The 24,915-nt window shown below is 48.5% G+C and overlaps 1 protein-coding gene and 1 pseudogene across 4 annotated transcripts; one reads left to right on the forward strand and one right to left on the reverse strand.

Moving 5' to 3' along the window:
- The first annotated feature begins 730 nt into the window (after positions 1-730).
- Nyap1 (neuronal tyrosine phosphorylated phosphoinositide-3-kinase adaptor 1) lies at positions 731-9,707 on the forward strand. 4 transcript variants are annotated; one of them, XM_063234222.1, is made up of 7 exons: positions 731-1,153; positions 2,513-2,664; positions 3,969-4,324; positions 4,770-6,287; positions 7,059-7,271; positions 7,495-7,604; positions 8,586-9,707. In XM_063234222.1, the coding sequence occupies exons 2-7, from the start codon at positions 2,597-2,599 to the stop codon at positions 8,841-8,843; spliced, it is 2,523 nt and encodes an 840-aa protein (XP_063090292.1). In that variant the 5' UTR covers positions 731-1,153; positions 2,513-2,596; the 3' UTR covers positions 8,844-9,707. The 4 variants fall into 4 exon arrangements, with proteins under 4 accessions (XP_063090292.1, XP_063090291.1, XP_063090293.1 ...); XM_063234221.1 differs by lacking the exon at positions 731-1,153 and adding an exon at positions 1,168-1,314; XM_063234223.1 differs by lacking the exon at positions 731-1,153 and adding an exon at positions 1,168-1,314 and having other exon boundaries at positions 7,062-7,271.
- A 3,460-nt stretch (positions 9,708-13,167) lies between these two features.
- Positions 13,168-13,314, reverse strand: LOC111756939 (U2 spliceosomal RNA; annotated as a pseudogene).
- Between the last annotated feature and the right edge of the window lie 11,601 nt (positions 13,315-24,915).

The following is a 24,915-nucleotide window of genomic DNA, read 5'->3' on the forward strand; positions in this document are numbered from 1 at the left end:
TGTTTACTGAATGAATACATATAAATTATTTCACACCAAGGTGTAAATGTGAAATGAAAAAACTTTTATGTGTTTCAGTATATTAGCTCTCTTGGGAAGATTTATAACGGCCTTTAATCGGTTGGCCCCTTGACTTACAAAGCACTTCCTTCCCGACTAAAGCAAGGTTACCGAGGTAGGTAAGGGACGAAGCATCTCCTAGAGAGGTTGTGCAACTTTCCTAAGGCTACACAGCACATCTGCAAAGACTTTGTTATATAGAGTGGCATTCACAGGGTCCAGGGTTTGGGACTTGCATATTTTGAAGGATTCATTTTTCAGCCACTTAAGGATACAACTCAAGTCTTCTTGACGCTAACTTATCCTACAACAGTTTGTGCACCAGAGGGATTTCCAAGTGAGAAATTTCTCAGCCAGCTGGTTTAAAAGATCAAGCGAGGCGGGAGAGGTCCCACAGTGCCTCCCCCCACTGCACCCCAGCGGGGGTCCCAGGTAGAGACTAACACCCCCCCCCCCGGCGAGCGGTGCCCCCGGAATCAAAGGTTAAGAGGAGGCTGACTTGGGCAGCAGGGGCGGGCAAGCAGAAGACTTTGAGCCCAGATTGTGGAATAAGGCCCGGGCGCCTGGAAGGCTGCAAGGGGTGGAGGCCGCCACCGAGCCTGCCAACTCCAGCCCTCCCTGTACCTGGGGGGTGTCAAGGAAAGGGGCGCGGCTACCGAGCACGCCCCCTGCTGGGGCCCAGCGTCCGGCTCTAGATTTTCGGAGCCCCTCGGCCCGGAAGGCGGCCCCCCCTGCCGGCCTCGCGGCCTCACTGCACCCGGAGACCCGCCGCTGCAGCCTCGGCCCCTGCCCGACGCCGGTGCGCAGCCGGGAGCGCAGAGCGCGCGGGGTTCGCGGAGGGTGCGGACCAGGGCTGCCGCTGGGGGGCGCCGCTCTGCCAGGGCCCTAGAGACCCTGCCCAGCACGGCCCGGCCTGGCAGGGGGCGTGCGGCGGATGCCCCTCAGCCAGGACGGGCCGGTGCGGGACCCCGGGCGCCCGGCGACCTTGCTGCGCATCTCCTCCGCAGGCTCCGCGACTCCAGCGCCCTCCGCCCAGGCCGGCGGCGCGGCGCTGCACGGCCGCAGGCGCTCCGTCCTTGGAGGGTGTGGAAGGGTGGGTTTGGGGCCGGGGGCGGGTCTGGGGGCGGACCCGGAGGCGGGGCTGTCTCTGCGGCAGGGCCCAGCTCGGCTCCCCCCGGTCTCTCTGTCTCTCCTCCTCCCTCCTCCTGCTCCGGGCGGAGCCCGGCATGGGGGGGCCGGCGCCCGGCCGGCCAGGTACGGTGATGTAGAAATTGGGGAGGATTGGTGCGGGGAGGTGCTGATGGGGGGACAAGGGGTAGAGAGGATCAGAGGGGCGAGAAGCGGAGAATCCCAGAGCAGCAGGACAAGGGGAGCGGAGGGGTGCTCGGAAACCTGGGCCCTTGGATGGAGAGGGGGATGTAGCAGGCCAGGTTTGGAACAAACAGGAGCAGAGGAGGCCGGCAGTGAGGAGGGACGTTGGGGAGAAGTGAGCTGAGGCGCAAAGGGAGAGTGTGTTTGGGGGGAAGGGAAGACAGCAGGTATGGAGGCCGCAGCTCTGGAGGTAACTGTGGGGCCAGACTGGAGACCCCCGGGGTGGGATGGAGGGGCGGGACTGGAAACGTGAAGCCAGGGTTCTCCTGAATCCTGGAGAAGGAAGACGATTGGGACCATTATCGAGGGAAGCCGGGGGTATCATTGCTGAGGGGCCAGGGAACTAAAATAGGGGTGGACGGAGGCCCAGGCCAGGACCAGAGGAGGGATGCCAGAGAGTGGAGTCAGATGGATGGATGGAATTTTAGATGCCTCGTTCAGTGCTCCCCCCTTTTCACTCCCACCCTGCCCTTGTGACCCCTTCCCCGCCACCAACCCTGGGGGTGACAAGAAGGGGTGACAAGGCTGAGGCTCCCTTTCCCCAGCGGGGTGCAGTGTACGCAAGTAGGCCCTGGGCATAACTCCTTGTTTGTAGGTGTGTCGGGTTCCTTACAGATCTGTGTGTGTCTGGAGGTCCGTGTGAGCTGTGGGTGTGTCGGTGGGTGTTTACGTCTGTGTGTTTGCTGCTCCTAGGTGTGCATTCACCTCCGTCCACCTGTGTGTCTGGTGCTTGTCTGGAGATCCGGGATGAGCGGTGTGTGTGTCTGAATGTGTGTTTGTGGGTGTCTGGGTGGCAGTTCAGGCTGTATTTACACAGGATGAGAATCTGTGTCAGTCTGATCTCTCCAGCGTGTGTATGTGTGGCTTTAAACACCTTTGTCAGGGTATGCAGCTCTGTGTACAGGAGAGGAGTCTGTGTCTGTCTGTCTGGCAGTCCTAGAGGTTGTTGGGTTTTCAGTACCTGTCTGTTTTCCTCTCTGAGGACCCAAGTCATGTCTCTGCTCCTTTTTCTCTGTTTTATTCGTCCTGGTCCCCACCCACCCCACCTCTCCCTTTCTCTCCTCACTTGACCCCTATCAAGTGGATCCGGGACCCAGGGAGGGCCACCCCCCGGGCCTGGTGGCGCTGAGCAGGACCCCCCAGCCCCCACCTCCTGCCCCACGACATGAACCTGCTCTACCGAAAAACCAAGCTGGAGTGGAGGCAGCACAAGGAAGAGGAGGCCAAGAGGAGGTAAGGCTGGGGCCCCAGACTGGCCCCCTTGCTGGGTCACAACCCCTCCCTGGCATCAGTAGGATCTCTAATCTCAGACCTGCTCAGTGCTCAGAGTGACTGCGATTGTGACACCTGGTCCACCCCTGTCCTGGCTGCCTGAAGGCCTTCCAGCTCTGAAGCACCCTGCCGTCTTCTTCCGTATCCTCAGGGCCCGAGTCACACCTTCCTGACTCACCTCCAGTCAGTGGCTATCTTCTTTCTGTCCTTGTGGGGCAGGCTACTGGCTCCTCCTCACCTGACCTTGGAAGGAGCAAGCCCCACTGCCCTCACAGGGTCCAGGGACAGGGTCATTTCAGGGGCCTCAGAGAACATCTACATGGTCCGCTCCCAGTCTCCTCTGTTGGGGAGGTGAGTGACCAAGTGCCATGGCTGTGTGTTGAGGTGAGGGATATGCAGGAGAGCGAGGGCCAGGGACCCTGTTGCCCCCAGACCTGCACCTTGCTGGCCCTTTCTCCTTCCCCCTGGAGGGTCACAGGCCTGGCCTCGCCCATCCTGCATCCTTCTTCTTTTTACTTCCCATTGACTGCACAGCCTCCTGAAGCCTGAGTCAGAACCACCTCCCTGCTCTCTTCTCCCTCCTCTCAACTGTGGAGTTTAATTCTTGTTGTTAATTAGATTAATCAGAGCGATCGCTGCAGTGATCTCTCCCTAATGAAGGGTTAGTAGACAGGGCCTTAATGAGCGCCCACCCCACGGCAGCTCTTCCCTGTTCCCTGCCAGCCACCCCTTCACACATACTCAGCCAGGAGCCTGGGGACAGCAAAAAGGAATAGGGTGAACTGGGGAGGACACAAGAGGGGGTGGGAAGGAGGAAAAGGATGGGAATGGGGGAGACTGCTGTGGTGATGCAGAGAGCACACCCAACATCTGGAGAGGAGACTTGTGGGGGCGGAGGCCACAGTAGCTGGACATGAGGGGAGGCCAGAGGCCAGGTACTGGTCAGTGTGACTAGGAAAACCCCAGGGCCATGGTAGCATGTATACCTGTCTGTTCTATCAGGTGGGCTCTTCCCTATACTAGTGCTAGATATGAACAAGCTTGGGACTGCCAGCCCCAGTGACACTGTCTGGCACACCCATGCCTGTCCCTTTCTGACCCCAGAGATTCTGCCTCAAACATCTGCCTTAGATCTTTAAGTGTCCCCATACCCACTCTGGGCTCCCTTCAGCAGGTGTAGAGTTAGCAGTATCACTTTTGGGTGGAGGTGGGGAGGCCCAGGGCTAAGGCCTGACCTCTGTTCCATCCGAGTTTTCTTCTTCCAGCTCCAGTAAAGAAGTGGCCCCTGCAGGCCCTGCGGGGCCCGGGGCTGGCCCAGGACCTGGAGTCCGTGTGCGGGATATCACCTCCCTGCGCCGCTCCCTCAGAATGGGTTTCATGACGATGCCCGCTTCCCAGGAGCACACCCCTCACCCCTGCCGCAGCGCCATGGCCCCACGCTCCCTCTCCTGCCACTCTGTGGGCAGCATGGACAGTGTAGGGGGTGGACCAGTGGGTAGCGGTGGGGGTCTCACAGAGGACAGCGGCACCCGAAGACCCCCAGCCAAGCCTCGAAGACACCCCAGCACCAAGCTCAGCATGGCAGGATCAGGGGCAGAGACACCCCCCAGCAAGAAAGCAGGTGAGATACCCATCATCCCTTCCAAAGGGGAGCTGGGAGGATCCATTCCAGATGGGGGGTGCTCTGGGAGGGTTCATTCAGGGAAGAGCCAAGGAAATGGAAGGTTCCATTTCCAAAAGGAATGGGGAAGTCCTTGTGGATGGACTGAGATGAACCATTCCAAAGCAGGGACTACTCCCTGAAAGTCCATTCTTGAGAAAGGGGTCATGGCCTTGGAGGGACCCAAGGGTAGGAAAGGATTGAAGGCAGGAGCTTAAGTTTCTAGGGAGTGTCTCAGAAAGACTGTGTGGTAGCAAAAAGAACCTCTTTGTGCTGTACCTTTAGGTCTGTGGAGAAAATGAAGAGGCAGCTACGTCCTTGCAGGGGCCAAGAGCAGAAAGGATTGCCTCTCTCTACTTTCCCCATTAAAACCCCAATTTATTGTTCTCCTCTCCACCACACCCAGGCTCACAGAAACCCACCCCAGAGGGCCAAGAGTCTAGCCGGAAGGTCCCTCCACAGAAGCCTAGGCGAAGCCCCAACACCCAGCTGTCTGTCTCCTTTGAAGAGTCTTGCCCCCCAGCACCATCTCCTCGAGGGGGGAACCTGCCTCTGCAGCGCTTGAGTAGGGGTTCCAGAGGAACTGGGGACCCTGATGTGGGTGCCCAGGAAGAAGAGCCCGTGTACATTGAGATGGTGGGGGACGTCTTCAGGGGAGGAGGACGAATTGGAGGGGGACTGACAGGACCTGCTCTTGGGGGCGGGGGCCCAACCCCCCCAGCTGGTGCTGACTCGGACTCCGAAGAGAGTGAGGCCATCTATGAAGAAATGAAGTATCCGCTGCCTGAAGAGGTGGGGGAAGGCAGGGCCAACGGGGCTGCCTCATTGACAGCGACCTCCCCTCCACACCAGCCTCATGCCCTTCAGCCCCACACCCAACGCCGTCCAGCTTCGGCCCTCCCAAGCCGGAGGGATGGGACACCCACCAAGACTACTCCTTTGGAAATCCCCCCACCCTTCCCTAATCTCCTTCAGCACCGTCCTCCACTCCTGGCCTTCCCCCAAGCCAAGTCTGCTTCCCGAACCCCTGGTGATGGGGTCTCGAGGCTACCTGTCCTCTGCCACTCCAAGGAGCCCACAGGTTCCACCCCAGCTCCCCAAGTGCCTGCAAGAGAGCGGGAGACGCCACCCCCGCCACCTCCACCTCCTGCTGCCAACCTGCTGCTGCTGGGACCATCAGGCCGAGCCCGGAGCCACTCAACACCGTTGCCACCCCAGGGCTCTGGCCAGCCCCGGGGGGAACGGGAGCTCCCCAATTCCCACAGCATGATCTGCCCCAAGGCGGTGGGGGTGCCGGCAGCCCCCTCTGCCTCAGCTGCCTTGCTCCCCGGCCCCCCCAAGGACAAGGCCGTGTCTTATACCATGGTGTATTCGGCAGTCAAGGTGACCACGCACTCTGTCCTTCCAGCTGGCCCACCCTTAGGTGTTGGGGAGCCGAAGACAGAGAAGGAGATTTCAGTTCTCCATGGCATGCTATGTGCCAGCTCAAGGCCCCCAGTACCAGGAAAGGCCAGCCCCCATAGTGGAGCTGTGGGTGCAGCAGCTGGGGTCCTCCACCACCGCAGCTGCCTGGCCTCCCCCCACAGCCTTCCGGACCCAACTGCAGGCTCCCTGGCCCCCCTCTGGACCTACCCAGCCTCAGCAGCTGGGCTCAAGAGACCCCCTGCCTATGAAAGCCTCAAGGCTGGGGGGGTGCTGAATAAGGGCTGTGGAGTGGGGGCCCCGTCCCCCATGGTCAAGATCCAGCTACAGGAGCAAGGGACTGATGGGGGTGCTTTTGCCAGCATCTCCTGTGCCCACGTCATCGCCAGTGCAGGGACACCAGAAGATGACGAAGAAGAAATGGGCGCCACGACATTCGGGGCAGGCTGGGCTCTACAGAGGAAGGTCCTCTATGGAGGGAGAAAGGCAAAGGAGCTGGACAGTGAGTGAGGGGTCGGCGCCGGGCCGTGGGGGATGCTGGGGCTGGTTTGAGTTGGAGGGAGCACTTAGGAGCCACAGCCCATTGTCCTGGACTGAGAAGTTTTCTGGGAGACCAGAAGAATGGAGCAGGGCAGCAGAGGAAGAGATGGGGTCCTATATATTGAAGGGGCAGGAAGACTAGGGATAGGGACTTTGAATCAGGCCTGTCCTGCTCTGTTCCCTGCCCCTCCCTTCCCTGGACTGCAGGGGTGTGTGTTTGTGAGTGTGCGCACACTAGGAGCTAAACACAGCTGCCTCCCAGCTATTACCATGGCAACCCATCCAGACTGGAGGGAAAGGAGAGGGAGGCCCCTACCGTTGCTGGGCAACGCAATGCTCTGCCAGGCCTACTCTCAGAGATGAGCTTAGTTCACATGCAGCCCTTCCCCCTGCTGCCCCCCACCTTTCTGGGCTCTGGATTTGGGATGCTCTCCCTACTGGGAATAGTACTTCTGATCTCTGGAAGGTCATTCTGGCCCTGTCTGGGGCTGGAGGGGCTCAGAAGCTAGAGCTCCGGTAGGGGCAGCCACTCGGGCCAGGGAAAAGAGGTTTGGAAGTAACAAACATATAACTGTCAGCCCCAGGGGATGATAGCAATAGGTGGAAGGAAGGTGATCTGCCACACTGTGTCCCTCCTGTACTGCAGAGTGTTGTCCATGCTGACTTGTGTGTGGCTGGAGGAAAGGAAAATCCCCTTCCCCCTGCAGGCACTGAGCTCTCCTTGTCATCCCAGCAGAGGTCGAGGATGGTGCCCGGGCTTGGAATGGCAGTTCTGAGGTTCCAGGCAAAGTGGAACGTGAGGACAGGGGCCCTATGGCATCAGGGATCCCAGTGAGGAGCCAGGGGGCAGAGGGCCTGCTGGCCAGGATCCACCACGATCGAGGAGGGAGTCGCACCGCGCTGCCCATACCCTGCCAGACCTTCCCTGCCTGCCACCGCAATGGAGGTGACACCCTGCCCATATGTACTGTACTAAGATGGGGAGGGCTGGGGGCATCTCCCAGAGTCCAGCCTGGCCTCCCCTGACAGCCTATCAACATCCATGACCAGGGCCCTAAATTATACATTGCGTCCATCTCCTTCTGTCCTCTGATGAGACATGGGGCAGGCTGGAAACGAGTGGGGGGCACCCAAGGCCCCTCTGCTCACCCCTGGTTCTTATGCTACAGACTTCACAGGAGGCTACCGCCTGGGGCGCTCAGCTTCCACCTCAGGAGTCCGGCAGGCCGCACTGCACACCCCCCGGCCCTGCAGCCAGCCTAGGGATGCCCTGAGCCAGGTAAAGTGTGGGTTTTCTTTTTTATCTGTGGAGGACTAGGTAAAGCTTGGGTGTGGAAAGAAAGGTAGGAAAGGGCTCAGGCAGACTGGGGCTTGAGCCAGTATGGTTGGCACAGACTGACGGGACCTGGGGGAAACAGGGTGAAGGGTCCAAGAATCCTCATGGATGGGGTTGTTTAACAGGGCCAGAGGAACCCAGGCCTGGATAAACATGCCTATAATCCCAGCACTTAGGAGGCTGAGGCAGGAGGATCACAAATTAGAGCCAAGCCTGGCATTTATTGAGACCCTGTCATTAAAAAGAGAGAGAGACAGAGCCGGACAGACAAGTGGGCTGGTGCCTCTAATTCCAGCACTCAGAAGGCTGAGGCAGGAGGATCACTACAAATTCAAGGCTAGTATGGGCTACATAATTAGTTCAAGGGCAGTCTGAATTACAGGTAAAACCTTGCCTCAAAAAGTAAAAAATAGGCTGGTCCAAAGGTAGTGAGTTATCTCGATGGTTCACAGTCAGTACAGATTGAACTCCTTGTTCTACTCTTTCCCCCCTTCTCACTACTGCACTTGACTAGTCTAAAAAAAAGTAAAAAATAAAAAAACAAAAGGAAAAGGAAAAGAAATGGTTGCCGGTATAGCTTAGTACCAAGGCCCTGGTTCAATCCACAACAGAAGTGGGAGGAGGTCGGGAAGGAGGCCCAGTTTGGAGATGGGCAAGGCTAGTGCTAGCCAACAGTGCACCTTTGGACAACTTAGAAAAAAGACCCCATAGAGGACCTCTTAAAAAAATGCGTGTCAGGGAAGGTGATTTTTAATCATCTCGTTACCCTTCCTCAGGGTAAGACAGGCCCAGCGTGCCACGTGGGCACTGGGCTTCTGTCCCATGCCCACCCACAGCCAAAGAGGTGGAAAGGTGTTGTTTCTGGGGAAGATGATAGGCTGGGCCTGCTGTCCTTGACCCCTCGTCTGTCTTTCTGGTCTCCAGACCCACCCTGCGCTGCCGCTGCCGCTGCCCTTGCCGCCCCCGCCGGCCCGCGAGCGCGACGGGAAGCTGCTGGAGGTGATCGAGCGCAAGCGCTGCGTGTGCAAGGAGATCAAGGCGCGCCACCGCCCGGACCGCGGCCTCTGCAAGCAGGAGAGCATGCCCATCCTCCCCAGTTGGCGGCGGGGGCCGGAGCCCCGCAAGTCCGGCACCCCGCCCTGCCGCCGGCAGCACACGGTCCTCTGGGACACTGCCATCTGAGGGGGCAGGGCGGCCTGGCACCAGGAAGGGGAGGGGCGGGGCCGGCCGGGCCGGACAGACTGAAGGACCAGGTGAGAGAGCCAGGGAGAGCCCGGCCCTTCACCCTGTAGCCCCCGGGGACGGGGAGCCTGCTAGGCCCATCTGGGCTTGGGGGTACCCACAGCACCCCAAGATATTTGGGGAGAAAGAGGAGAGGGCTTGCTTGTTGGGGGTCTGATCGTGGTAGACCCCTCCTCCTGAGAGGGCAAAGGGCAGGGCAGGGCAGGGCAGAGGTGGAGGCGGGCACGGGAAGGAGGGAAGGGTCAGGTGGGTGGGGCACATGGAAGAGGGACTAGAGCCAGTGGCGGAGCAGCTCTCGGACTGAGAGCCGGGATTCGGGGAGGGGTATTTATTTTGTTATTTATTTTAGTCTGGAGGGCAGTTCCGGGCCCTCTGACCCACTCCTGAGTGGGGAGTGGAGAACAAAGCCAAGCTTGCACTCTCCCCATTGCCAATGCCAGTGCCCAAAGGGCCGCCGCTGTCGGTGCCTGCCCCACAGCCAGGGAGGTGCCCCCCTTGGGAGCAGAGGGAGCCGAGGGAGGGGCTCGGGCCGAGGGCCGCCAACTCTTTACAGTACAGTATTCACAGTTCTGCCAGAATTTGGTAGTGAGCGAGGCCTGCTCTGAAACAGGCATCTTCTTTAGTTCTAGGGAGAGGGTCTAGCGCCAGGGATGGGCGGGATGTGGGGATGGAGGGAAATTTTAGTGGGTGGGGGGGATAGGCAGGGTATTTATTTAAATTAAAAAACAAAACAGAAGAGCTGTCAGGAACTTTTTTTTAATTCGTTTCTTTTCAGAATAATATATTAAAAGACTAATGATCCTAGAGCTGGTTGCTTATATTTCCGGGTGTGTTTCCCCCTCCCCCACCCCCACTTTCCTTTTACTCTTTCCTGTTTTGCCCTTGTGGGGTGGCAGGGAGGGATATGCAGATGTGGCCAGTCACAGGGAGAGGCTGGGTCAGAGGTAAGTCTTTGGGAATGCAACCGTGCAGGGTTTATTGAGCATCTCGTGTTCTTGGCGATGCACTGATGCAGAGAGTGTTCAGATGTGAAGTTTGTCCTCAGTACCTTGCAGTCAGTGCAGGGAGAGGAAGCCCTGCAAGCCCAGCCTCCCCAGCAGTAGACAGTGATACAGGACCAGGAGGCAGAGAGCTGCAGGCATCCACGAAGGCTTCCTGGGAATATGAGCCTTACAGGACTGGTAAGCGGCCTGGGGATGTAACACAGTGGTAGAGCATTCCTAGCATGCAGGAGGTTTTGATCTCCAACACCACAGAAAAGAAAGAAACAGGATTTGGTGCAGAAGAGAGGAGAGAAAGCCCCAAGGTCAGAGCACAATTATTGATGAAACAGTAGGTGGCAGGGAAGCCTGGCATCTAAGTGGTGGGCAGCAAGGAGTCCAGCCCTCACAAAGCTCATTCAGAAAGGCTGGCCTCAAAGCACGATGCTGGATGCTGGTCCTAAGGGAGGAGTCCCCAGAAGGCCTGCAGGGAGGCCGTCCACTGCCAGGGAGGAGGACAGGGAGCGCTTTTGGAAGGATGGAGGGCAAAGGACAGCTGCAGGATGAAGCCAAAAACAAACATCCTTGGGACAGAGAGCTGTAGCGGTGGGCAAAATGACAAGAAAGGTGGCTTGGCATGACTCTGAAAAAAGCATGTGGGAAGTGAAAGCAGTGTATACTTTGTTAACTCCTAGAACAGTTTCCAAAATGGGGAAGATGCAAGAGATATTTTAAAAAGTGGTATGGAAAGCATTTTTAAAAAACTTAATAGTTTTATATTTTTATTTATAATAGAAAAACTATGACCAGCACACCAGGCTACTTGCTATTGCATGGATGCTACTGTACAAGGGAAGCCTAAATGTATTTACTTACCTTTTTGTTGTTTTATTTTACTTATTATTTTTTGTGGTATTGGGGATTGAATCCAGCACATTCATACTGAGTTACATCTCTATCCTTATTTATGTATTTTTTTTTAATCAGTACCGGGGATTGAACTCACGACCGCCTGCTTGCAAGGCAGGTACTTATGCTGCTGAGCTAAATCCCCAGCCCCTATATATTTATTTAATATCCTTGCTTTTTTTTTGGTACCGGGGATTGAACTCACAACTACATACTTGCAAAGCAGGAGCTTGTGTGCTGAGCTAAATCTCCAGCCGTTATGTATTTATTTAGAGACAGGGTTTTCAGGCTAGACTCTACTTGTGACCCTCCTGCCTCAGCCTCACAGAGTGCTGGGGTAACGTACTGCCATGCCTGATTTATTTATTTACTTTTGAGTTGGGGTCTTGGCATGTTGCCCAGATTGACCTCAAACTCCTGGGCTTCAGCAATGCTGTTGTAGCCTCTCGAGTAGCTGAGAGTATGTTTGTGCAACCTTATGCGCAGCTCACATTTATTTTTAATGAATTCATATTTTAAAAACTAATCAAATGACAATAGTGTAGGTCTGATACAGAATATGAAAAAAAGATGTCAGTGGTATATAGATGTTCCAGTTTAGGTTTAGAAATGAACTGATGTTAGTTTGGAAGCCAGTTAAGCAGGGAGATCAACCCAGAAACAGCACTCAAGGCCAACACAGCTGAGCTCTGGAAGGGCAGAGGTAGACATCAGAGTTAGGACAAACATAAATAAGCATATTTTTATAGCTGTAATTTTAGAAAATTGATGGAACGAAGCATCTCATTCATAAGGGCAACAGTAACATAAAATACCTTGGAATAACTTTTTTTGTGGTACTGAGGATCAAACCCAATGGTACTCTGCCAGCAAGCTGTATCTTTTCTTGTCTTTTCTTTATTTATTTTTTGTACTGAGAATCGAACTCAGGACTTGTGCTTGCCAGGCAGACACTTATGCCACTGAGCTATATCTCTGGCACTCCACTCATTTTATTTTTTAATTTGAAACACTGTCTTGCTAACTTGCCCATGTCTATTTCACTCATCATGCCCAGCTCTAGGAATAATTTGAACAAGAAATGTAGAAAACCTTTACTAGATTGGTCAATGAAACTGAAGTTCTGGACTAGGGATGTAGCTCAGTGGCACAGCACCTGCCTGGCAAGGCAAGAGAAAGGTCTTGAGTTCCATTCTTGATACAAAAACAAAACAAAACTAGATTCTTTTGTTCCCCCTTAAATGGGGAAGCCAGGCATGGGTGCACACACCTGTACCCCAGCACTTGGAAGGCTAAAGTAAGAGAATTGCCATGAGTTTGAAGCCAGCCTGAACTACATAGCAAGATCTTCTCTCAAAAAAAAAAAAAAGGTGGGTAGGGCTGGGGGAAGGGAAGACAGAGCTAAGGATATAGCTCAGTAGTACTGTACTTGTCTAGCTTGCACAGGGCCCACCATGGTGAAAAATATTCTTTAAAACATAGGACTTCAATAAGCAAAGAGTAATAACTTGGTCTAAAATAAGAAGACTCAATAAAAGATGCCTTTTTTCCAGGTGTGGTGGTGCATACTTGTAATCTCAGCTCTCTAAGAGGCTGAGGCAAGAGGATCAGATTTATCAACCCAGCCTGGGCCACCTAGTAAGGTCCATTTAAAATTTTAAAAATAAATAAATAGAGCCGGACATGGTGGCTCACACCTGTAATCCCAGCACTCAGGAGGCTGAGGCAGGAGGATTGTTATGAGTTTGAGACCAGCCTGGGCTACAAAGTGAACGCAAGGCCAGCCTGAACTGCATAGTGAGAGCCTGTCTCAAAAAGACAAAAAAAAATTTTTTTTTAATTTTAAAAATAAATAAATAAGAGCTGGGGAGGTAACTCAGTTTGAAGGCCCTGGGTTTAATATCCAGCATGAGGGGAAAAAATTCAGTTTTCCCATAAATTCAATGCAGTCTCTAAATCCCAAGAAGATTAAGAAACTCCGATAGAATACTTTGAAAGTTTATTCAGAATGATAATGAGAAAACCAGAACACACTGAAATAGAAAAAAAGGGTGAACCGCCCTACCAAATACTAAGACATATAAATAAAATAAAATCATCCTGGCTCTAGCACAGCACTACCATAATTCATCAGAATACAGTCCAGAAATAGCCCGAATCCACAAGGGAATCTAACAGGGTGATATAAATTGATCAGGGAAAGGTCGGTTATTCAAGAGTTGATTCCTGAACCAGCTGAGAGGGCGTGGGTTGGAAGCATGTCTGTTTCACTCATCATGCCCAACAATTTAAATATAAAAACAAAACACTGAAATGATGAATGGTGAACATTCTTATAACTTGGAGATGGAAGAGGGCTACCTAAAATGAAGGACTGGGGGTATAGCTCAGGGTGTTTGTGTAGCATTTGCAGTGCCCTGGGTTCAAACCCTGGCACTGCAAAAATAAATGAAATGAAAACCAGAAACACATGAGCCGAAAGAATTTTACACTTGATCTTAGCCAAAAGGCTGAGAAGCAAACAAAAGAATTTTAAGTGTAATAATCTTTCACAGTTAACAATTCTATAGGGCAAAGTCAAACTATCAATATTAAAGTAGAAAAATATTTCCAATGTGTGAGAGAGATTAATATGACATCTAAGAAGGGTTCCAAAAAGAGCAAAAAAACAAACAAAAAAAAGACAACAGGGAGTTGATCAAGAAGATGTGCAAACAGCCCGTAGGTCCATGAAAAGGTGTTCTGTGTCAGTAGGGAAACGCAAATTAAACCTGCAGTGAGGTACCACTGTCAGCCATTTGAACATACAAAGTTAAAAATAATACTAATGTCAATTGACTTTATTTATCTTTCCTTCTAAAACGCGATATTCTTAACAGCAAGTGATGGGATCTCATTAGTATTTCTCTTTCCTACTCCTACTTTTGTACACAGGCATTCAACAAGTGTTTATCTTATAAAGCGCTGGGTGAATTGATGGACAAATGAACAAATGCTTGACTTTCACACACATTTCTACTATGAAATCATGGGGTTTTTACATGTCTCATATCCAGTGAGGAGAATCTCAAAAGATTGTCTTTACTACTAAAATCACCATTATAAATTAGGACCAAGAAATATGCTTTTTAACAAAGAAATAAACAATTTAAACCTTCAAAAAAAAGGGGGGGTTCATGAGTCAAAAAGAAAAAGCAAAAAAAAAAAAGAAAAGAAAAAGCAACACAGATGACTCGCCAAAGAAATAGAAGTTAGAAGCAATATGTTCAGCTTTAGCAATAATTGAGTAATGCAAAATAAAGCATCAGTGAAATATTTTTCACCCATCAAGGGAAAAGAACTGGAAAAAAAAAAAACGCCCCTAATGTTGTTCTGACAGGTTTGTAAAGGAAACATGGTATGAATGCAAATTAAGGCTATCCTTTGGAGGTCTGATATTGGTGAAGCTTTTAAATGTGTAGATTGTTGACTCCCAAATTCCATTTCCAGGAATTGATCTTACGGAAATAGTTACCTAGGACTCTGGGAACCTAAATGTGCAAGGGTGCCCACTGCAGCTTTGTCTGGAAAGATGAAAAGTTGGAAACAGCCCCAGCGGTCATCCTGTGGCTCGCTGACTCATTTTGGTAGCAGTGGAAACTGAAATCGTTGAATAGAAGGCAGAAGATGCCAATGCTCCAAACTCAAGAAGCAGTTCACAGTAAATTAATAAGTAAACAAGGCAATATGCAGAAAGGCTATAGAGAAAGACCTCTTATAGAGAATTATTTCTTTGTAAATATTTATGGAGGAAAAGGTCTGGAAGGAAATACATCTAATAGTTGATGGTAATAATTTTGAGGTCTGAGAAAGGGGCTCTCTGCTTTTTAAATTAGTTTTGGGGGGCTGGGGATTTAGCTCAGCAGCATAAGCACCTGCCTTGCAAGCACGCAGTTGTGAGTTTGATCCCTGGTATCAAAATAAATAAATAAATTTTGGACTGGAGATTTAGCTCAGTGGTGTACGCACCGCGTGGCAGGCACAAGGTCGTGAGTTCAATCCCCAGTACCTAAATAAATAAATCATAAATTTTCCTGTCATGGTGGTGCATGCCTGTAATCCCAGCACTTGAGAGGCTGAGGCAGGAGGATCACTGTCAGTTCAAAGTCAGCCTGGGCTACAAAGTGAGTTCCAGGCCAATCTGAACTGCAGAGTGAAATCCTGTCTCAAAAAGACAAAGAAGAGAGAGGGGAGGGAGGAGAAAGGAGAGAGACAGAGAGAGAGAGAAAGTTAATTTATATGGCTTGGATTTTTATTTGTATATCTTTGGAGGGAGGAATAGGGATTCAACCCAAAGCCTTCACACTGTTTTGTTTGTTTGTTTTTGTTTTTGAGATAGGGTCTTACTATGAAGTTACTAAATTGTCCGGTCTGGGTTCAAATTTGTAATTCTCCTGCCTCAGGCTCCCAGAGGACTGGGATTACAGGCATGCACCACTATGTCTGGCTTATGTGTATATCTTAATTCTGAAATCAGAAAAAGTACTTTTAAAGGAAAAGGAAAGAAATTAATTGTTCAGAGAGAGTGAAGACAGGAGATAGGTGATCACAGTCCACGTCTTGAAACAGTCGAGGAGCCTGCTATGTGGGTTTGAATCCCAGATTGGCCTTTAGAACCAAAAACCTTGGTTCCTTCATCTATAAATGGGAATATTTATTTAGAGGCCTATGGAGGACCTTAAGATATTATTCTCTGAAGCTGAAGATGGGGTAGGGGAGAGACCACAGCTCTAGCACAGCCGAGGGAGAGAAGGGAAGAAGGGAAGGGAGGCCAAGTCCAAGGTAGGCACTGAGGGCTGCACGACCCCCCAGAAGCTTAGGCTGTGCTGGAATTGAAATCTCACGTGAGGGCTGGAGAAAGGGGCTTCACCTGGGAAGTCAGGCCAGGTCTCATCTGGGACTATCCACCATTCCTAGGTCACAAAGTTACTTCCAGTGCTGACTCAGCCTTGGGCAGCTCCAGCAAAGCTGGGGTCACTGGGTCAGGCACAGCAGAGGCGAGAGGGTCTGGGGCATTCATGTCCAGAAAGACACAGAACTGGCTGAGGAGACTCCTCAGGGAATCAAGCACTGGCACCAAAGGAAAAAGGAAAAAAAAAAAAAAAAGTCCGAAAGTATACTATGGGCTTCAGCTCTTACGGCTGGCTTTGCTGAGATATTTCAGCTCTGAAAAGCAAGTTCTGTCAAAGATCATTAGGATCATTTCAAAAACTCAGGAGTAACTTCAAGAGGCTCTCGGTGGCCAAAATGTGGGATAATTTGAGCATGGGGGAGGATAATACCTGCAGCAGATTGAAAGGCAAATAGGTTGAAATCTGTGAGTTCTTATGATAAGGAACAAGTGCTCACCCTTGGAGGTACTAGGCAATCTGTTTGTTATTTGGAAACTGGGAAGTAAAGGGGAAGAATTCCACATCTATCTGCCACTCTAAATCACAGAAGGGAAGTTTCTCTTTATATAATAGTTTATTATAGATATAGATATAATCCAACCTGTAAGTGAAGAAAAACTTTAGAACTGGAATATCACCATGACACAGTGGAGCCAAACATCAGGACGGGCTTTCTAGGCAGCTATCATCTGTCAGATGATAAACTGCATCCAGACCTTGTGCGCCTCCTGATGGGGGAGGCACACCGCTGCCTGCCTGCCTGTTTTAGCCCCAAATCACACCTGAGAATATGCTCAAACCTCTAGTCAAACTGCCATTTACAGGAAATCCAGAGAAGGGACATAGGACACCACCATGGGATGGAATCAGAAAAATCAAGGCTTTCAGAAATGCCATAGGTCAAACATCCTGAACAACAAACACTGCCAGGAAAAAGTAAAGGGATGGAGTCACAACTTGTAGATTAAAAGAGGCTAAAAAGATACATTGCTGGGGCTGGGGATTTAGCTCAGTGGCATAAGCACCTGCCTTCTAAGCAGGCAGTCGTGAGTTCGATCCCTAGTACTGAAAATGAAAAACACACACACACACACACACACACACACACACACACACACACACACAAAGATACGTTGCTGATCTCAAAACTGTGAGCCTTATTTGGATTCTGATTCAAAAAACTTCTTTTTAAAAAATTCACATATTACATTTATGAGACGGTTGGGAATATGGCCACTGATTGGATATTTGATAGTAAGGAATTATTAATTCTTAGGTATGATGATGTATTGTGGTTGCATATTTTGAAGAATCATTAAAGAACTGATACTGAACTATTAATAGAAGAAATTACATGAGATCTGTTTGCTTCAAAACAAGAAAAGCCACAAGCTGACTGTTGAGGTTGAATGATGGGTACATGAATAGTTGTTTTGTGGACACATGAGTGTGTTTGAAGTTTTCCAAAATAAAAACTGGAATTTTTAAAAGTCATTGTACAAGCATGAGGTCATGAGTTTGATGCCTGGTACCAAAAAAAAAAAAAATAGAAATCAATGTGATGAGTCAAAATATTTTCCTCCTTTGGGAAAGAAAAATAAGAGTTGGTAGCAATAATTGGGAGAGCCCCTTCTACCACACACATGCTTCTTTGTAACTAAAAGTAACCTTTTATTTTTATAAAAGCAATATTCTGTGTTGTAGAAAGTTACCTAGTACTGAAAAAACAAAAATAAAGCAACATATTTCCACCATCCAGAGGTGCACAGGTTACTATATATTACAGAAACCTCTCCATGGTATGTCCTATTAAACAAAGCAACATCACCTTACCCATGCTGGCTTGGAAGGTGTATTTTAAGCTCCCCATCTCCTCTCCCCATGCCAACAAGTTTTCACCTTACCTAAAACCCAGGCCATATACGCATTTCCATAATTGTCCCCCAAAGTGTCCTGATGGCTTAGTCAGCTTGAAAAATCCAAGATCAGGGTGCTGGGTGAGTTTGCTCCTGCTAAGTGCGTTTTCACTGCGTCACAGACAGCTACCTCCTCACTGAGATCTCACATGACAGAGAGACGCTTCCTACAGGACACTTATCCCGTCATGGAGCTCTGCCCCCAGGACCTCATATAAACAATCATTCCCCAAAGGCCTCACTTCCAAATATCATCCTGGGGACCAGGGCTTCAATGTGTGAATCCGAGGGGCACAAAACATTCAGTCCTTGCCATCTGGATCCTCTCCAGAATGGGATTCTCCAGAATGTGCTGGAGCCAGGAATATAGCTCAGCAGCATAAGCGCCTGCCTGGAAAGAACAAGGTGCTGAGTTCGATTCCCGATACCAAAAAAAACACTCTAATTTGGTGTACTGTCTTGTTTCTTCTGTTGCCTTGACCCTGACTTGGGGAATCCCTTTTCTGTAATGTGGAATCCCTGCATGTGGTTGCTTCCGTACCATGACACTTGAAGTTGACAGCTAGTGAGAACCAGGGCACTTGCTGTTTGACCCACCTGTGCTTAATGCATGTACCCGCAGAGTGATGGCCCGCCCACCCTGGGGTCCAGCTTCCATGACTCCTCTGTCACATCCAAGCCACCCAAAGGATGGAGTGAGAAGCAGGTTGGCTAGGACTCATCCAGTCCATGAACTGACCTTACCACCACCTTGAGGCAATCTTTCTCTGCCAAAAATGGCTGAGAGCCAGACCCACAGGCTAGAAGCACCAGAGATGGAGTCACCACCATTTAAAAAACTTTCCATTGACCCAGTGGTGACCTCATGCTGATTTCCTTTGACATCCTTGCCTTAAAGCCTGGGACTGGGTGGGACAATGACACATAGACATTCCAGAAATTTCAGAGTAATGAAGGGAAACCTGGAAAAATTAGTAAAGGGAAAATTTTAAGTGTAATTTTTTTTTATCAATTTGAGATCTGAAGCTACTTTGCACCTTTGCCTTTGGTCATTAACTGTCACGGTTGGTCTACTTAGAGACATGGAAGACTGAAAAGCAGAAAAGACTTTCCCCCCACTTTGAAGTTGGGGTTGGGTGAGTGAGATCAAGCAGGAAATGTTTGCCTCTTTTCATTTGCTTTTCTTTCTTCTCTTCCCACCTGGTAAGTCCTAAAATAAGGAAAAAAGACTACTCGAAAAGTAACTTCTGTTAGAGGCCCTTGGGGTGGGAAGGGCCCCTGGCAAAAAACAAATCCAAGGAGGGACGGGTCAGCATCTAGACTGCTCTCCTGGAGCCGGGATTGTCCACTTCCTATCCTCCTGCACTGGGATGGAGGAGAATTTCCTTTCTTGGAGGTTCTATGAGAGGAAGAAGACTGATTCTACCCAGCAAGAGACAACCATCCTTCATGCCTTGGACAGGAGGCTGCTCAGGCTTCACAGGTGCATATGGGGTGGGGGAGAGCGCGAGAGGACAGCAAGGAGAATGACTATTACTCTGGGGGGCGAAGACAAGAAGCACATGGAATCACCAGTTGGGATGTGGAGATAAAGGCACCCACCAAGGAGGAAAGCAACACCCATCCCTCATGGGCGAGTGGGATGAGCTCAGATGTGACCTAGGGACACTCAGCACCCTGGGAGGGCCCCTTGGACACAAGCTCCTGCCCCCAGTGGCACTGGGTCCAATGAGGAGGCTGCATGCCCCATGAGATCTGCTAATTGGTAGTTAGAGTATGGCTCTCTATGGGGGTGACTGTGACTATGTTCGATTCCTGTTAGGAAACCTAACAAGTTTGTAAATCGTCTGTGTGTTTGGTTTCAAATACATCAGTAGGATTTCTTATTTCTGTTTCAGACTGGGCAGGGAAATTAAATCCTGGACCCTTAAATCTAACCTTAGCCACTTGCTAACACTTTCAAGTTTATAGAGTTTAATGTCAGCAACTGCTTATTGATCCAGTGCCAGCACAGTGGAAGCTCTAAAATCACATTTCTATTTTTTTAAATCAGTGTTATTGAGGTATAATTTGTATATAATCAAGTACAGCAATTATGGTTTCCATCTAAAGTGTCTCCCAGAATTCTCCCACGTGATTGGATCATGGGGGCGCTACAGTCATCAGCATCTAGTCCTGTGTCCTGGCTGCCTTGAAGTCCTGAATAGGTTGAAAACATTTGCAGAAGAGTCCAGGGTCACACTGTGCCAGATTCAGTAGATAAGGTGGATGAAAGCACACAGTCATGTTTTATGAGCCTGTCTTTCATTGAATGGCACTTCATTGAAAGCAGCAGCTTTTACCAGAAATTTATCACACCTTGTGAAGACACTCCGGAAAGAAGATTTCCAGAACTGCTTCAGAAGATGGCAAGAAATGATGGGCTAAGTGTGTCCAAAGCAAGAAGGAGTATTTTGACAGGGTTTCATGGCAATGTGCCTTTTACAGTAACAAAGTGTTTTTAGAATTTACACATTCACAGAATATTTCGATCACCCCTATAAAACTATCGTTTTGGGGGAGGATCAAATATGGTAGTATATTGATAGTAAAGTAATATCTTTACAGATAAGGACTCTGACACACAGAGAGGTCAAATAATTAGCTCAAATCACACAGCAAAGTAAATGGCAGAGAAAGAATTCCAACCCAGAGCCTCCTTTGAAGCTGGACCCTTGGAAGATCATTCAGTAGACAGGTGTGGTTCCTCAGTTCCCCATGCACATAGAACCTAAGTGAAGAGAAAGCTCAAGAGAGAAATAGTAACAGTTTAAGGCCAGATTAAGGAGTTTTGGTGGCTCCTGCCTGCAATCCCAGCTGAGGCAAGGGGATGGCCATTGAGTTTGAGGGCAGCCTGAACTCAAGATCAGCCTGAACTACACAGTGAAACTCTGTCTCAAAAAAAAAAAAAGTTTAAAACAGCTATGTAAGAATGTTATAAGGTCTTAAGAAGGTCACTGGCAAATAAACCCTAGGGCGAGACTTTTTTTCCTAGACACTGGGTAGATAAAAGTAATGGCTTCAGTTTGGTGGTGTGGAAGCTTCCCAAGAAGGGGACAGATTCTGCGTGCGAAAGTGATGGGGGGAAGGTCTGGAAGGGATAGTTTCATTATGTACCTTTTTTATTTTTAATGGCATCTCTGAGGGTTGATCCCTTTGCACTGAGCTACAGCCCCAACGCTTCTTTATTTTTGATTTTGAGACAGGGTCTCATCGGGTTGGTAAGCTGCCCAGGCTGGGCTTGAATCTGCGAGCCTCTTACCACGGCCTCTCTGGGTGCTGGGATTACAGGCGTGTACCACCACGACCTGCTTCTCTCTGTGCTACTTAACACGCGTTTGAGATCTTGTCAGTGAACACGGGAGGCTCCAGCCTTAGTTGGTGTGTGCAGGGGGAGCATGTGTACTCTGAAGTGTACCTGTGGCCTTCTCTCTCTCCATGCTTCCCATGTTGTGTTTACGAGTCTGGATTCTGTCTTTCTGGGTCTCTGTATTTGTTTCTATCTCTCTCTTCCTTCCTTTCTTTATTTTTCTCTTCCACTCCGCTCCCAACATCTGTCTCTCCCCATATCTCTGCTCTGTAATTGTCACATATAAATCTTAAGTATGTCTTACTATTCATTGTACATATTAAATAGTTTGGTGTACCCTGCCCTTAATTTAAAATGCAAAGGAACAGAATGTTCCATTGCTCCACCTAAACCTCATTTGCATTTTATTGCTCCTTCCCCCTGGACTTTTAGTTTATTAACTTGTTTTTATTTTTGTCAAGCAGACCTATAGATAATTTTAAAAATCAAAATGTCCTTAAGGTTAACCACAAAGGAAAGCAGCCCCATCTCTTCACACTCCTGACCTGCTTCTTGGATTCAACCATTTTTGAGTCCTTTATGTGCCTCCTGTTTCTAAGTAACATGCTTGTACAGCTATTTCTTGATTTTTCAGTTTTAGATCTGATCTAAGGTTCCTTAAAACAGAACATGAGATTTAACTCTTCCAACCCCAAGTTCCCCACATAACCCTTCCCCTCCTCCCAGCCTCCTATTAGTCATACATTTTGGTCAGGTCAGAATTCAGTGTTTAGAATATTATCATATAAATAACTCTGCTTGTATCTTCTTTCTTGGAGTTTCCTTTCCCTGGAGTTCATCATCTCAATTTGTTATCTAGTTTTCCATGTACCTGTCATCATCCATCAGCTTAAGCCTTCCTTAGCCACATCTGTCTGGCAACCCTTGTCCTTCTGTTAGTCTCCAGACGGCTCCCTTTAGGCTGCCAGATGACCACTACCCTCTGCCCTCTCTTCCTATTCCTGTTCTGAGTTCCACGTTTCCTCTTTTTTGGATTATTCTCTCTTTTTATTAGAATCTATCCTCTAAAAGCTTCCTGTGAAAGAGTGACGGGGAGATCATTTTTGAAACTTTCCATGCCTGCAAATATCTTCTACCTTAATTGGATTGATAGTTTAGCTAGGTACAGAATTTATCTTCCCTCAAATTTTTGTTTTGTTTTTTGAGACATGGTCTCGCGGTGTAGGCAGACTGGTCTTGAACTCCCTTTGTAGTCCAGGCTGGTCTCCACTTCCAGATCCTCCGGCTTCATCTTCCTGAGTGCTGGGATTATAGGTGTAGCCACCATGCCTGGCATTTCCTCAGATTTATGAATGTATTGCTTGATCATCTTCCAATTTTCAGTGATGTTGAAAAGTTTGAATTCATTCCGATTCCCAGTTATTTCTTTCTACAGATTTTCAGGACCTTTACTTTGGGTTCTGGTTCTGTGTTTTGAAGTTTTCAAGATGACTCATCTTAATATGGGTTTGTGATTATCCCATATTAAGATATATAGAAATATATACTGGATATATAGAAATTTAGATTCTTCAATTCTGGCCACTTTTCTGGAGTTATTTCTTGGATAATTTTTCCCTTATGGTTTTCTTTTTAGCAAGCTTCTTTTGATGTTAGATCAGACTCCTGAATTGATCTTCAAATATTACTTTTTGTATCCCATGTTTTGTATCTCTGTCCTATTATCTAAGAGGTTTTCTCCACCTTTATCTTCCAAACCTTCTACTGAATCTTTTTTTTTTTTTTTTGTATTGGAAATCAAACTCAGGGCTTGCACTTGCCAGGCAGGTGCTGTGTTGCTGAGCTACATTCCTGGCCCTGAATCTTTCCTTTTAAATACCACATTTTTAAACTGGTTGTAGTGATGCGTGCCTGTGATCCCAGCACTTAAGGTGAGGCAGAAAGACCACAGGAGATCAAAGCCAGCCTGGACTACATAGTGAGTGCAAAGCCAGCCTGAACTGCATAGCATGACCTTGTCTCAAAAATAAATAAATACCACATTTTAAATTTTAAAGACTTTTCATTGTTCTCAGAATGCTCTTTTTGATAGTCTTTTGCTCTTGTTTCAGAGATAACATATCCATTCTTACCTACCAGTAACAAGCAATATTAAATTTTAAAAGTTTTTCTTCTGCTTTTGCTCTTCCTTTGTCCAAGGTTATTTTTCTCTGAGTCTCTTTGATTTCTGTCTTTTATGCCAAAGGCTGGTAAGACCTCCAGCTTCCGGTTTATATATCAATGCCTGAAGATCTTATCCTCGGGCCAGTTAATTACCCCAGAAAGGACTGTATTGGCAGTGGAAGAAGAGAGGTGGTAACTCTGGCTGCTGGCACAGGAGTGAGAGAGTGGAGGGGACCGACTGAGGCTCTCACTTGCCCTGCTTAGCCCTGTGCTCACAGCTGCCTTATGTTCTCTGGCAGGAGTTACCTCTGTTTACATCTTCAGAAGGTCAGCATCACATTTTCAAGCCATTTTGGGACCTTTTTCAGGTAGGGAAAAAGAACTGAGAATCTGTTTCTTTTACAATTTTTTTTAAGTTTTGGTAAAAAAAAAAAAAAAAAGCATAAAATTTATCATCTAAACTAACTTTTGTAGAACTGGAATTGAATCCATTAAGCCACAATCCCAGGCCAAAGGCTGGTATGACCTCCAGCTTCCGGTTTATATATCAATATATTTATTATTTAAGGCAGAGTCTAAATTGTTAAACTACCCAGGCTAGGCTCCAATTTATAATCCTCCTGCCTCAGCTCCCCAGAGTTGTGGTATTACAAGTGTGCACCATTATACATGGCTAGCAAAATATTACTTTTAAAAAATTGACATAGTTTCCAGGATGAGGTATATTCTGATGATAATTATAAACATATGTTCACACAAAGGGCTGGGGATTTAGCTCAGCAGCATAAGCACCTGCCTTGTAAACATGCAGTCGTGAGTTCAATCCCCGGTACAAAAAAAAACTTGTATGTAACCATTCCTAACAGCATTATCTTAATAGCCAAATGCTGGAAATGGCTCAAATACCCATTGACAGATAAGTAGATTAACAAAATCTGGCATGTCAGTATAATGAAATACCATTCAGTCTCAAAAAGAAATTTACTAGGGCTAGGGATTTAGCTCAGCGGCATAAGTGCCTTCCTGGCAAGCATGACGTCATGAGTTTGATTCCCGGTACCAAAAAAAAAAAAAAAAGAAGAAGGAAAGAAAGAAATTTACTGATTCATGCTGCAACATGAATGAATCTTGGAAATACTCTACTAAGTAAAATAAGCCAGACACAAAAGGTCATGTATGGTACGGTTGCATTTAAATGAATATCTAGAATACGCAACTCCACAGAGCAGAGACTAGTAAGCAGACTAGTAGTTGTGTGCAGATGAGGAAAGAAAATGGGGAAATCACTAACAGATATAGAATTTCTTTCTGGTGAAGAAGGTTTTCTGGAATTAGATGCTGGAGATGGTTGTACAACCTTGTGAATAAAATGTACTAAAAACCACTACCAGGCCAATCTAAGAAAATGCTGTGGTATGTGAATTATATCCCAATTTTTAGAATGTCTGTGGTTAATAACAGGAGTAAAACAGGATGCAGTGGCTCACACCTGTAATCCCAGCACTCAGGAGGCTGAGGCAGGAGGATCACAGGGAGGTCAAGGCCAGCCTGGGCCATGTAGTGAGTTCAAGGCCAGGCAGAACAACATAGCCAGACCTTGTCTCAAAAAAAAAGGAATAGGAGTAAAAGTGACAACAATAAAAAATTAAAAGGAAGAGACATCAAACTGCAGTAGCACACTGAATTCTTTCTGTGCAGCGGATGGTAGAGACACACAAAGTGAAGGGCAGGTCCATGCTGCAAGAAGACCTCCCCAGCTCAGTC

The sequence above is a fragment of the Cavia porcellus genome, unplaced genomic scaffold (assembly GCF_034190915.1).
Source record: "Cavia porcellus strain 051 isolate PalLab524CR breed Dunkin Hartley unplaced genomic scaffold, mCavPor4.1 scaffold_23, whole genome shotgun sequence".
Lineage (NCBI taxonomy): Eukaryota > Metazoa > Chordata > Mammalia > Rodentia > Caviidae > Cavia > Cavia porcellus.